Source organism: Saccharomyces mikatae (genome assembly GCF_947241705.1).
Source record: "Saccharomyces mikatae IFO 1815 strain IFO1815 genome assembly, chromosome: 12".
Classification (NCBI taxonomy): Eukaryota; Fungi; Ascomycota; class Saccharomycetes; order Saccharomycetales; family Saccharomycetaceae; genus Saccharomyces; species Saccharomyces mikatae.
The window spans coordinates 335,794-348,244 of NC_079267.1; the positions used below are offsets into that span (position 1 = coordinate 335,794).

The window sequence follows — 12,451 nt, forward strand, 5'->3', positions numbered from 1 at the left end:
CTAATGTCATTCAGATTCTTGAAAAGGACACACCAATGTCTCCCCCGTCTCAACTGGCTTATGCCTATTAGACGGTATGCCAAGCAACCTCAATACGATGAAGCAGACATATTTGCCGAAAATATAAATCATGGCGCATATAAAGCCAAGAAAAGACTATCTAAAGAACATTTCCAATGGCCTGAGAAATCACCTGATCAGATTTCCAAGGAATCTGAACTTCAATGGGAAAGAATGGCTAAATTGTCTGCTGTTGGGCAGGGAATCCTTATCCTCTTCGTAGTAGGTGGGCTGGGAACGGCTTATTTGCGTTGGCCAGAACTAAAATCCTGGTGGTTGGTTAAGATGAATGGTGGTCGCATAAATGCAGTGCAAGAGCAAAACGGCCAAGATTCATTGGAGAAACTAATTAGACAAAAGGCCAAACATCTACTAAGAGAGATCCCTCAAGTTCCCACCTTCCAACTAGGAATAGATCATCCTGGCGTGTATATATGGGGAAGGTGTCATTCTAAGGACTCTTTGTTCCCGATCAGAGTGCCCAATTTGGATAACCGTAAATTTAGAGACATCTTGTTAGCTCCATCAGACGATTTCAACACTAATTTCGCACTTGACGAGAAAGGTGATCTGATATCGTGGGATGATTTGGGGCAAACAAAAACGTTATTACCGGATCAAGATCTAACTTCGATGAGGTACTCTAGTGACTACTTATATGCGCTAAATAAAAAGGGTGAAATTTTAGTCATACCGATCAGGACTCCGAATCTCATTGCGTCGAAGTTATCATCAAGAAGGTCGAAACTTTTACCATGGAAAACAAGACAAATATATGCTTGGAAGTTACCAACAAGCCAAGTTTTTAATGGTAAGAAGGGAGAAAACCGTGTAGTACAGTTTGACACTGGTAACCATCATCTGGTGCTGCTATCCAATTTAGGCAAGGCTTATTCGTGTGCCACGGGGAATGACCAAAAACAAGCTCAAGTATCCAGGGGACAATTTGGTATGCCAACACTCTCACAATTTGATGAGTTTCCTCCTAATAATGAACTATTTGAGATTGAATTACTAAATAAATTCAAATATGAAGGCGACGACGTTGTTCACAGAAGAGAAATAAAAAAAATAGCGTGCGGGTCCTACCATACGCTAGCAATAGACCAGCATGGTGAAATTTATGCCTTTGGGTGGAATAGATTTGGCCAATTGGCACTACCTATCTCTTATAATCTAGAATATGTTTCTTTTCCAAGGTCCGTAATGCACGCTTTTAAACCGCATTTCCCAGGTATGACCAACTGGAAATGTGTGGATATTCATTGTGATGATGAAACATCGTTTGTGACCATTCGTCAGCCCAAATCCAGTTCGAAGTCAGACTATCATTATTTTGCGTTTGGTAACGGACTTTTTGGTGAACTAGGTAACAATACTTTCAAAAACTCGCAATACGATCCAATAAAAATCAAAGTGGATGACAAAAGACTGAAGAATTGGAGTTGCGGCTCTCACTGCGTGTTTAGTGAAACAGAACAAGAAAATGAGGTGCTTGCTTGGGGTAATAACGATCATGGCCAGCTAGGTATTGGAAAGAAAACCGTGAAATATGCCAAGCCGATGAACATTCCAGAGGTCCTGAAGCCAGGTCAGGATACAACAGACTTGGAGTCAATTTATAACAGCAGCCTACACTTAGCAAAGCACCAACGTGTCATCACTAACGGCATTAAGAGTTGTATATATTGGCAGGTGTGAGATAGGAAAATAATATGGAACTAAAGAAACGAGACTTTGCAATCTTTTCAACCCCTATTGACGATGCATGTATATATACGACTTATTTATTTATATATAAAATACGCGATTAGCTCTATCTTAACCATTTCAAGACATAATAAATACCTATGATTAGGAGAATTAGCGCAATCCAGAAAACCAGTTTATCCTTGAACACCCGCTTGTTAATAGAGGTGATAGTTTGTTCAGAAACACCCAGTGTTCTTAGGCCATTTGTCATTTGATCTTGTACCTTCGATAAAATTTTGTTTTGTTCCACTATATTCTCAAATGATTGTTGACCCATTTCCAGTATGTAATCTAATTGAGCATTACCTCTTTCGAAAACAGATTGTTCCTTTTGCAACCCTTGATATAACGGTAGTCCCCCACCGTTGCTAGCGCCTTCTTTAACATTTGCACTCGTACCTCCAACGTTCCTTTTGCTCATTATGGTCTCTGATGTGCTAAAGGGGTTGTCTGAGTCCATAACAGGCGAGGTTCCTGAGCCAAACAACTGAGTTCTGGAATTAGATTCGTTGTACGATTGTTTCAGGCTTTTAAATTTGATATTAAAATCTTGCAGATCCTGTGTTAAAGTCGCTAGCCGATTAGCAAACTTAGGATCGATTTCTCCTGTGTTGGTGTCTTCTTTATATCTGTTTAAATGCTCTGCATATTGTTTAACCGTCTTCTCCAAAGAAACTAGAGTTGCAGAAATGGACCCTTGCAAAGAAATAGGTGCGGTCACAGAATTCTTTTCAAATCTAGCCAATTCCTGTTGAAGTTGGTTTTTCTGTTTCACAGCATGATTGTAAAGGGCGTTCTATTCCATTGTAATGATGAAAATACCTTGTTAGTAACTCTTACTTCGCAATGCTGAAAAAGAAACGCATCCGTCGATCACACATACCATTCCCGTCTCCCCCAAATCAATATATCTTAGTCACGATACTATCCGTACTACTGCCGTGTCTTCCTTCTCCATCAACAGCGTCGATCCTATCCATTATTAACCAGCATATTGAAAATTTCAATGGCTGGCTCGTTGTTCGCGTCGCAGCTTTTGGCATTTATAAAAAGAGAGAAGCATATAACGATAAAGATACAACTGCTGTAAATCAGTCAACGCTCAACCCAATTTTAACCCTAGAAGCAGGGACTACCACACGATCAATGACACCTTCCACCCCACCAAGGTCCAGAGGCACTAGGTATCTCACACAGCCCAGTGGCAATACTGGTTCCAATGGAATAATGCAACCTCAAAGGACCCCTCAAAAGCCTTCACAGAATCTGGTCCCTGTTACTCCTTCAACTACCAAGCCCTTCAAAAACGTGCCATTACTAGCACCTCCCAACGCAAACATGGGTATGGCCTCGCCATTTAATGGGCTCACTTCACCTCAACGCTCGCCGTTTCCGAAATCTTCAGTAAAGAGAACTCTATTTCAATTTGAAAGTCACGATAATGGAATAGTAAGGGAGGAGCAGGAACCATTCGACCATGTAAATAGAATACTGTTTCCAAGGCAGCAAGATGCAGATATAGGTGAAGATGAAGATGAAGATGAACAAGTTCTCCTCCCCCCCAGTAGGCCTACTTCTGCTAGGCAGCTACATTTCCCACTTGATAGAGGCCAACCTGATCAGGCGTATAGAAAGAAGATTATTAAAGACGTGCCTGGTACACCCAGCGACAAGGTGATAACGTTTGAGTTAGCCAAGAATTGGAACAACGATTCTCCGCGGAACGACTTCAGTAGTCAAGAGAGTGAAGACGAAGAAGATGACATCATCAAGCCAGTACAGGTGAACAAGAACCCCTTTGTATCGGATGAACTGATTACCCAGGAAATTAGAAATGAACGTAAAAGAGCGTTGTTAACGGAGAACCCTGATATAGAAGATGTTGTAACGTATGTCAATAAAAAGGGAGAAGTGGTAGAGAAACGAAAGTTAACAGATGAGGAAAAAAGAAGATTCAAACCAAAAGCGTTATTTCAATCTGGGGATCGAGAGCATTAGAGAAATGACAAGGTATTTGGAGCGGTTTTATTCAATTTACTTACTCATTCTACATTTATTTGCAAAGGGGGGCATTAACATTAACATTCTACATATTATAATATATACAGGATATTCTATATTACGACATTAACAGGATTTTTCAACTTTTTCCTTTCTACTTTTGTTCTTGTTTTCTTCCCTTCTGGATAGTGGTATACTTAACTATGCTATTTCGTCAAAGCGAGTTAGGGGAGAATGATCAAAAGACAGTCAGCTTCTCCTAAATAGCTTTGGGGGTGAAACTCCAGAACCAAAGCCAGAAACCATGCAAAGGAAGATGAACTACCACAACATTGGAGTGATATTGTTGTATTTTTGTATATGGATAGTGCAGGCAAAAGTAACACCGAAGGATGAATTGGTATTGAATAAAGGATACTCATTGCCAAACTTATTAGAAGTGAAAGATCCACAAAAGGAGCTCTCGAAATGGGTGTTAAGGGACAAAGCAAAACTAGAAGAAGGCAGGTTTGTTTTAACTCCGGGAAAGAGTACCAAAGGTTCACTTTGGTTAAAACCGGAATATAAAGTTCAGGGCGCTATAACAATAGAGTGGACATTTAGAAGTTTTGGGTTCAGAGGTAGTACAACGGGTGGCCTTGCGTTTTGGTTAAAGCAAGGAAATGCGGAAGATGGTACTGAGCTATTTGGTGGAAGTTCTGAGAAGTTTGATGGTCTAATGATACTTCTACGGTTAGATGACAAGTTGGGCGAGAGCGTGACAGCATACTTGAATGACGGGTCTAAAAACTTCGATTTTAAAAGCTCTCCGTATTTTGCGTCATGTTTATTTCAGTACCAAGATTCCATGGTTCCATCCACGCTGAGATTGACGTATAATGCGCTGGATAATCACCTTCTCAAGTTGCAAATGGACAATAGGGTGTGCTTTCAGACAAGGAAAGTTAAATTTATGGAAAACAGCCCACTTAGAATTGGGACAAGTGCTGTCAACGATGCCTCCAAAGAATCGTTCGAGATATTGAAAATGAGGCTTTATGATGGGGTCATTGAGGATTCACTGATTCCCAACGTTAACCCCATGGGGCAACCTAAAGTGGTTACAAAAGTGATCAACTCACAAAGTGGTGAAGAGAGTTTCAAGGAAAGGTTGCCATTTTCTGAAAAGGGGGAAAGCATAACAAAGAACGAACTTTTTGAGAAGATAAATAAATTGGAAGGAAAAATCATGGCAAATGACATTAATCCATTACTCCTCAAAATGAACAAGATTGTGGAGAATGAACGCGAACTGATCCAGCGTTTGAGGCCAGTGCTAGATCTTGAGGAAGCAGAATACAGGTCGGGCGTAAATGACGATAAATTCCAAGACTTTTTATCGATGAATGCAAACCTGGACAAGTTGATAAAGGAACAAGACAGGACCCGACTAGAAATGAAACTGCATAGCGAACGTAACAACGGTCCCGATGAGATCTTTTCAAAGGTAAGTCTATGGTTGGCCATATTGATTTTCATCATGATCACGCTAGCGTATTACATGTTTAGAATCAATCAAGACATCAAGAAAGTCAAGCTTCTATAGACCCTTGTGTCTTTCCGTTATTATGGTATGTGCTATAAGAAATATATCAAATACTTAAATACATAATTGCATATGTCTATGTTTTTTCTCTGGAACAAAGTAAAAAAATAGAAAAACATATGCAGAACAGCTAAACATTAATCCTGCCTGCCAGTCTGTCGAAAAAAGGCTCCTTACAGTACAAGTTTCTCCACAACTGGCGTATATATCAATTCATTCGACACAGAATATGACTGTACTACGTCGGAGGGGGGGGGTTACGGATCAGAGGAGTTCTCCAGATCTGAATCACGATGATTTCGGAAAACACAGGGCAAAGAGAAACAAGGTAGCCGCACTCAATTCATCTTTTAGTGACTACTTTTCATCGAAATCCAATTAAATGCAGTAGAATCTGTTCAAAAAAATGTACATAGTGTCAATTCGGCAAGCTTTCTTCCGGAATGGCTTAACCAGACCATATATCTCTTCATTATTTTCATTTTAAGGTCCGGAGTATTGATCACGTGATCAAATTCCCATTGAAGGGTTGCCTTTTAAAGGCACCGGTAGTCACTCATCCGTGCGGAGTGTTCTGCGCCATTCAGGGGCCAATGTGCCTTTGAGAAGATTAGAGCAGGGAGCAGACTCGGGGCGGACCACTCCGAGCCGATGTTAGTTAAGCCTTCCCATCTTGAAATAGGAACAAAATGGCTTTATACTCCTGCCAGAAAGCAAGGCATGTGTATACCTTCTCAAGAATATACAACGTTTTGGCAGCTATTGTTCAGAAGAGGGATAGATCGTAAGCTAAAATTTGGAGAAATTAAAGATTTGTAGACATATATAAACTATCAGCAATTCACTGCTAAAATACATCTTGAGAGTAACTCTTCGCTTATTCATCTTGTTCACTTTTCGATGAAGAAAACCACTGTTAAGTAAAATAAAGAATAACATATAAAAAACTTTTTCATAATGGCTTTTGAAGAGAACAATAAGCCTGTTGCTTCAGAGCAACCCCAAGCTGCTGAAGATTTAGTGTCTTCATTCAGTAAAGATTCACACTTAAGTGCACAATCTCAAAAATATTCCAATGATGAATTGAAAGCTGGCGAGGCAAACCCTGAAGGGTCTGAAAGTGTGCCCATGGAGATACCCAAGAAGCCTATGTCTGAGTATGTAACTGTTTCTCTGCTATGCTTGTGTGTCGCCTTCGGCGGCTTCATGTTTGGCTGGGATACCGGCACCATATCTGGTTTTGTTGCTCAAACAGACTTCTTGAGAAGATTTGGTATGAAACACAAGGATGGAACCCATTATTTGTCAAATGTCAGAACTGGTTTAATTGTCGCCATTTTCAACATTGGTTGTGCCTTTGGTGGTATTATTCTTTCCAAAGCTGGCGATATGTATGGCCGTAAAAAGGGTCTTTCAATTGTTGTTTCCGTTTATATAGTCGGAATTATCATTCAAATTGCCTCCATCAACAAATGGTACCAATATTTTATCGGAAGAATTATCTCTGGTCTAGGTGTCGGTGGTATTGCCGTCTTATCTCCTATGTTGATCTCTGAAATTGCCCCAAAACATTTGAGAGGTACACTAGTTTCCTGTTACCAGCTGATGATTACTGCAGGTATTTTCCTAGGCTATTGTACTAACTATGGTACAAAGAACTATTCGAACTCAGTCCAATGGAGAGTACCATTGGGGCTATGTTTCGCTTGGTCATTATTCATGATTGGCGCTTTAACGCTGGTCCCTGAATCCCCACGTTACTTATGTGAAATGAATAGGGTCGAAGATGCAAAGCATTCTATTGCCAAGTCTAACAAAGTGTCACCAGAAGATCCAGCTGTTCAAGCCGAGTTGGATCTGATCATGGCGGGTGTAGAAGCTGAAAAACTGGCTGGCAATGCGTCATGGGGTGAATTATTTTCTACAAAGACCAAAGTCTTCCAACGTTTGTTAATGGGTGTACTTGTCCAAATGTTCCAACAATTGACTGGTAATAACTACTTCTTCTACTACGGTACCATTGTCTTCAAGTCAGTTGGTCTTAATGATTCATTTCAAACTTCCATTGTCATTGGTGTGGTCAACTTTGCTTCCACTTTCTTCAGTTTGTGGACTGTTGAGAACTTGGGTCGTCGTAAGTGTTTGCTTTTAGGCGCCGCCACCATGATGGCCTGTATGGTTATCTTCGCTTCTGTTGGTGTAACCAGATTATATCCTCATGGTAAGAGCCAACCTTCTTCCAAGGGCGCTGGTAACTGTATGATTGTCTTCACCTGTTTTTATATTTTCTGTTATGCCACGACTTGGGCACCAGTTGCCTGGGTTATTACTGCAGAATCATTCCCCTTGAGAGTCAAGTCGAAATGTATGGCCATGGCCTCAGCTTCCAATTGGGTATGGGGCTTCTTGATTGCATTCTTCACTCCATTTATCACCTCTGCCATTAATTTCTACTACGGTTATGTCTTTATGGGCTGTTTAGTTGCTATGTTCTTTTATGTTTTTTTCTTTGTTCCAGAAACCAAGGGCCTGTCGTTGGAGGAAATACAAGAGTTATGGGAAGAAGGTGTTCTCCCATGGAAATCCGAAGGCTGGATCCCCTCCTCTAGAAGAGGTAATGATTATAATTTGGAAGATTTACAACATGACAACAAACCATGGTACAAAGCCATGCTATAATAACGTCCTTACATAAAGAGAAAGCTTTTGTCTATTCAAATCCTTTCATAACTGACGTGTTTGCTTCATCTTTAATTATCATAATATTTATTAAAAGAAAAAGCTTACTTATCAACGATGTCCTTACGATTATATAAAATTTTACATATATACATATTGAGTATATATCAGAGTATTATTACATATCCTTTCTTATTAGAATCAGAAAAAAAAGGAAAACAACAACTGGTTCCTTTCCTGCTCCATCGACCAGACTCACCAAAAAAAGAATTGCTCTTATGAAAGCCATTGGAAAGCAGTATCACTCAATTTATCTCTGAGAAGCGATGGTTACAATTTCTACTTTGATCCTTTTTCTTATTGATTTTCTAAACCAGAATATAATCAATGGGGTAGATCTGCCCAGATGACCCCGAAATTGAAAATTGGTTCATTTCTTTGCTAGCATAATAAGCATTTCTTTTATCTCTTTTATATCAACCTGTAGCCTATTAATGCTCATTTCCACATCTCGGAGCTTTTCCCGTACTGTTTTACCATCGTCTATTTCCATACTGACTAATTCTGAGATTATGACTACATATTGTCTTAATTCTGGCTCATCAATAGAAGATAAAATCTTCATTATATTGTGTAAAAAATCCTCGTCATTCAGATCCAAAGCAAGAATATGATTCCTGATAGACTCTCTTCGATCCTCTTTCAGGTTCCTTTGTAAAGCAACCTGATCATTTTCATCGGTAGTGGAGGTAAAGTCCTCTTCCGCTCGAACCGAACTGTTGCTCCTACTGTTTTCCTCTCGAAAAACTCTGTCTTTAGCCATGATAAGACGTCCGTCTTCTGCGCTGTCATATAATTTAATAATGGCTATATTGAATTGCTCTTGTAAATCACCAGTTTTGGAATCACCTTCCCAGCCTTTTTCATGCAATTCCTTTCCTTGAGTAACCCAAGTGACAAGGTTATCCCTGATATATCTAGAAGTTATAGGTACCCTTGATTTCTCCTTATAAACTCTATTGAAAAACTCCGCTATCACTTGATGACACAATATCGGCCTCCTTTTACTTGCTCTCTTTGTTGTGTTAAGTAGAAGAGCCCAATATATAACGGTCAGCTTTTCACAAATACATTTTTCTTTATTATTTGACCATCGAAATTTTCTCAATTGTCTTGTTTCCGCCTCATCATTGCTATTACCTCCCAGGTCCGAGGGTGCTCCAACATGCAACATGTCGTTATCGATATCGCTGGAAGTCTGAGCTTCCATATTTAATTTTGTATCAGTAGTGCCATTTTTTCTATTAAAACAGATAGTGTGTGTCGACTGCAAAAGGTCGAAGCTTTTCGGATTGGCAAAATCGATACTCTGCTCTATGATCTTTACCGGTTTCGTTGGCAGTGTTTGCGCAAGCCCTGTCGTTGAGTTTCTAAAGACATTCTTTTGATCATATCTTGTGGTATTCTTTTTGCTTTTGTACACTTTTTTTGAAGAGGACGCACTCACATTTGTTGCTTCCGATTTCTCATCCTCCATTTTTGGCGTTTCAGAAGCCTTTCCGTAATAATCTTCAAAAGAATTTAACGTAAAATTTTTGAAGTTGGACATCCAAAAGGATCTTCACAGTATCGTTGTATTTATATCCGCCAGCTTCCACCAACCTCACTCACCATCGCCTCTCTTAAATTGCCTTATCTTATTATTAGTTTATTTATCCATTACACTGTTCTTCCTTAAATATTTCCATCACCCGGACTGGATATAAAACGTCAGTGTCACTAATTTCGAGTCATAATAAGGTCCTTTACTAAGCTGTTGATTATTATTACCTACTGGTAGGGCAAGTGTTTCTCTTTAGGGTCCACTAAAATATTATATCTATTATAAATACAAAAATATAACATTTATCATCAACCTATTAATATTATATTTATTATGAGGAAACACTAATGGAATGATTTCAGAATTGTGATATAAAGCCTCATTTAATAAACTAGTGAAAGATGCCCAAAAATACAGTGCCAAACACTTTTGTTGCTTTTCATACCAAAAAAATTACTAAAAACTCTATGTATCATGTCCAAAGGTTAAATCACCTTATATATTCGTTGTTAAAGAAGATAAACAGTAAAGATATAAATAAAAATGTCCCAATTCGACGGTTGGGTATCTTTTTGGTTCAGTCTACTTTAATAGATGAGTAAATTTTTCTAATGAAGAACATACTGCTAATGAAACCAATCGAACCAGTTACCAAACAACACAGTAGTGAAATAACCGAAGAGTACCCCACATACAAAACAATAGTTGTGAACCCACCCAGCTTGAATTTAGTGAATAAAATGGAATGAATAAACACATACAAAGCACAACCGGCACCTCCAACAATGAATCCTCTCCATTGCCACTTCCAGTTTTCGAGACATAACGAATGATAAGTGATCAAAATGGTAACCAGTGAGGTTGTCAAAGTTAGAAGTAGGAAAGAGAAAAATAAAAATCCGAACATGTAGAAGATCTTATTGAACCATAGACTTGTGTATATGAAATACAATTCAACGGCAATGGAGCCAAATGGAAAGACACCAGCAATCAAAGTAGCTGGCACTGTCTTCAAATACCAAGGTTGGAAGGGAATTTGTCTTGCAATTTGGTTTGTCTTGGTTGGATGTTCATCCCAATGACATTTTTTTCTAGCAACCAATGAGCCAGCAAACGATAATGGAATAGAGAACAAAAACCATAAAAACACCATAAAGAACAAAGTGCTTGCTGGTATGACGCCGGAAGAATGAACAAACATCAGAAAGAAATTCAATGCGATAATTATGATCAAAATAGTACCTGGAACTAAAAGTGGGGTCAATATCAAGTTTGCTTTCCAGTAAGGTCCATCGAAAAATTTGTAAATACCCATGGATGTATAAGAGCCGACAAACCCGAATAATGCATATAGCATAAACATAACGGTGGCCAACGAACCTCTAGAACTAGGTGATAAGAAACCTAAGGCAGCAAAGAAAATGCTACAAGTAACCATGAAAAACAATTGAACTCCAGAACCAACCAAAATGGAAAGGGTTAGTGATCTACTTGGTGCACGGAAAACATCACCATGACTCAATTTCCAACCTGAATCCTCTTGGAAATCATCGTCCAGGTTCAATTCATTGTAACGTGCAAAATCACTTTTCAGTGCCCGCAATAGCGAATGGATGACAACAGACGATAACAAGACAACAACTAAAGAGAAGTTGATCAAAGAGAACCATTGAATGGAAGGGTCATAGACGTGTAAATACTTATCCCATCTGGTGGCCCAAGAAGTTTCTGATTCAACAAATTTGACGGAATAAGTGAAATAAACTTCGTTATCATTTTCTTCATCCAACATTAAAGGGCTGCCATCTGTTTCACAGGTTTCTGGATCAGAACGTTTTATGGATACTGGATTGACAATCACACCAACTACGCGATAGTTACCTTCACCGCGGTCGTGATATTCAATTCTAATATCGTAATGATTAGTGAAGTAAGGATGCTCGTAAGTTTGCACCATATTGTGGCCATCACGTGTGTCCAACTCAACGCCTTGATTAGTAGTTTCAGCAGTATTTGGAGTAGCCTCGCTAGCGGTTCCCTGGGTAACTTCTACGAATCCAAGTTCGAAGCCAGCTCCATAAAAGCTTGTCTTAGTTCTTTTGTCAGAAACATTTCTAGCAGCCGGTAATCCATCAATTAGCCAGTTTTGGAAAAAGCCATTTTTGATCAATTTATTTATAAATTTAGCGTCATTGCCGGGGATAGTTTTTTTACACAAGGAGACACACTCCTTTTCTTCTAGCATTTTCAATTGGAACGGGGAATTATAAATTCGATCACCGAATATAATGGAACCCAAGGATTCAGGTTGCTTCTCGACTTTTTCGGGTTTGCAAAAATGAAATCTACTGTTGTAATAGTCGTAGGAATACAAAAAGTTCTCTTTATCTCCTGAGACATTATTACCTTCTTCATCTTTGTGTTGATAATACATTGATGGAGTTAAATGATTAACAAGCAATGGAATTTCATCGTTTTCCTTGTAAGTAGTAGGCGCTACACCTGGCAAATAGAATGCTTTAGCTGTTGACACTAAAAAATAGAGCAACAAAAGCTGTAGGTATGCCATGTTGTAAATATTCTCTTTTATTTTTCTTTCGAGATTGGCTCTCTGCTACTAAAACTAATATCTTGAAATTGCAGTAGCAGCTAAAAAGAAAAGTTGAACAAAGACCCAAAATTGAACTTACTTTATCCGGCAAGAAGCTTTCAGGAGGAAAAGAAACTAATAGAACAATACACAATCTTGAATTACCTTTTTGTTTATCATA

The 12,451-nt window shown here is 38.9% G+C and overlaps 7 protein-coding genes across 7 annotated transcripts; 4 read left to right on the forward strand and 3 right to left on the reverse strand.

Annotated features, from left to right (window-relative positions):
• Positions 1-3: 3 nt before the first annotated feature.
• FMP25 (Fmp25p) lies at positions 4-1,761 on the forward strand (the record flags this gene model as incomplete). Its single annotated transcript, XM_056224187.1, has 1 exon — positions 4-1,761. One exon carries the CDS (start codon positions 4-6, stop codon positions 1,759-1,761), a length of 1,758 nt encoding a protein of 585 aa, XP_056078130.1.
• Positions 1,762-1,876: 115 nt separating this feature from the next.
• On the reverse strand, positions 1,877-2,698 carry BOS1 (Bos1p; the record flags this gene model as incomplete). The annotated part of the gene is made up of 2 exons (XM_056224188.1): positions 1,877-2,608; positions 2,696-2,698. The coding sequence occupies 2 exons, from the start codon at positions 2,696-2,698 to the stop codon at positions 1,877-1,879; spliced, it is 735 nt and encodes a 244-aa protein (XP_056078131.1).
• A 260-nt stretch (positions 2,699-2,958) lies between these two features.
• Positions 2,959-3,810, forward strand: SIC1 (cyclin-dependent protein serine/threonine kinase inhibiting protein SIC1; the record flags this gene model as incomplete). The annotated part of the gene is made up of 1 exon (XM_056224189.1): positions 2,959-3,810. The coding sequence occupies one exon, from the start codon at positions 2,959-2,961 to the stop codon at positions 3,808-3,810; it is 852 nt and encodes a 283-aa protein (XP_056078132.1).
• Positions 3,811-4,117: 307 nt separating this feature from the next.
• On the forward strand, positions 4,118-5,398 carry EMP46 (Emp46p; the record flags this gene model as incomplete). The annotated part of the gene is made up of 1 exon (XM_056224190.1): positions 4,118-5,398. The coding sequence occupies one exon, from the start codon at positions 4,118-4,120 to the stop codon at positions 5,396-5,398; it is 1,281 nt and encodes a 426-aa protein (XP_056078133.1).
• Positions 5,399-6,355: 957 nt separating this feature from the next.
• Positions 6,356-8,077, forward strand: GAL2 (galactose permease GAL2; the record flags this gene model as incomplete). The annotated part of the gene is made up of 1 exon (XM_056224191.1): positions 6,356-8,077. The coding sequence occupies one exon, from the start codon at positions 6,356-6,358 to the stop codon at positions 8,075-8,077; it is 1,722 nt and encodes a 573-aa protein (XP_056078134.1).
• Positions 8,078-8,507: 430 nt separating this feature from the next.
• SRL2 (Srl2p) lies at positions 8,508-9,686 on the reverse strand (the record flags this gene model as incomplete). The annotated part of the gene is made up of 1 exon (XM_056224192.1): positions 8,508-9,686. One exon carries the CDS (start codon positions 9,684-9,686, stop codon positions 8,508-8,510), a length of 1,179 nt encoding a protein of 392 aa, XP_056078135.1.
• Positions 9,687-10,257: 571 nt separating this feature from the next.
• Positions 10,258-12,249, reverse strand: EMP70 (Emp70p; the record flags this gene model as incomplete). The annotated part of the gene is made up of 1 exon (XM_056224193.1): positions 10,258-12,249. The coding sequence occupies one exon, from the start codon at positions 12,247-12,249 to the stop codon at positions 10,258-10,260; it is 1,992 nt and encodes a 663-aa protein (XP_056078136.1).
• Positions 12,250-12,451: the final 202 nt, after the last annotated feature.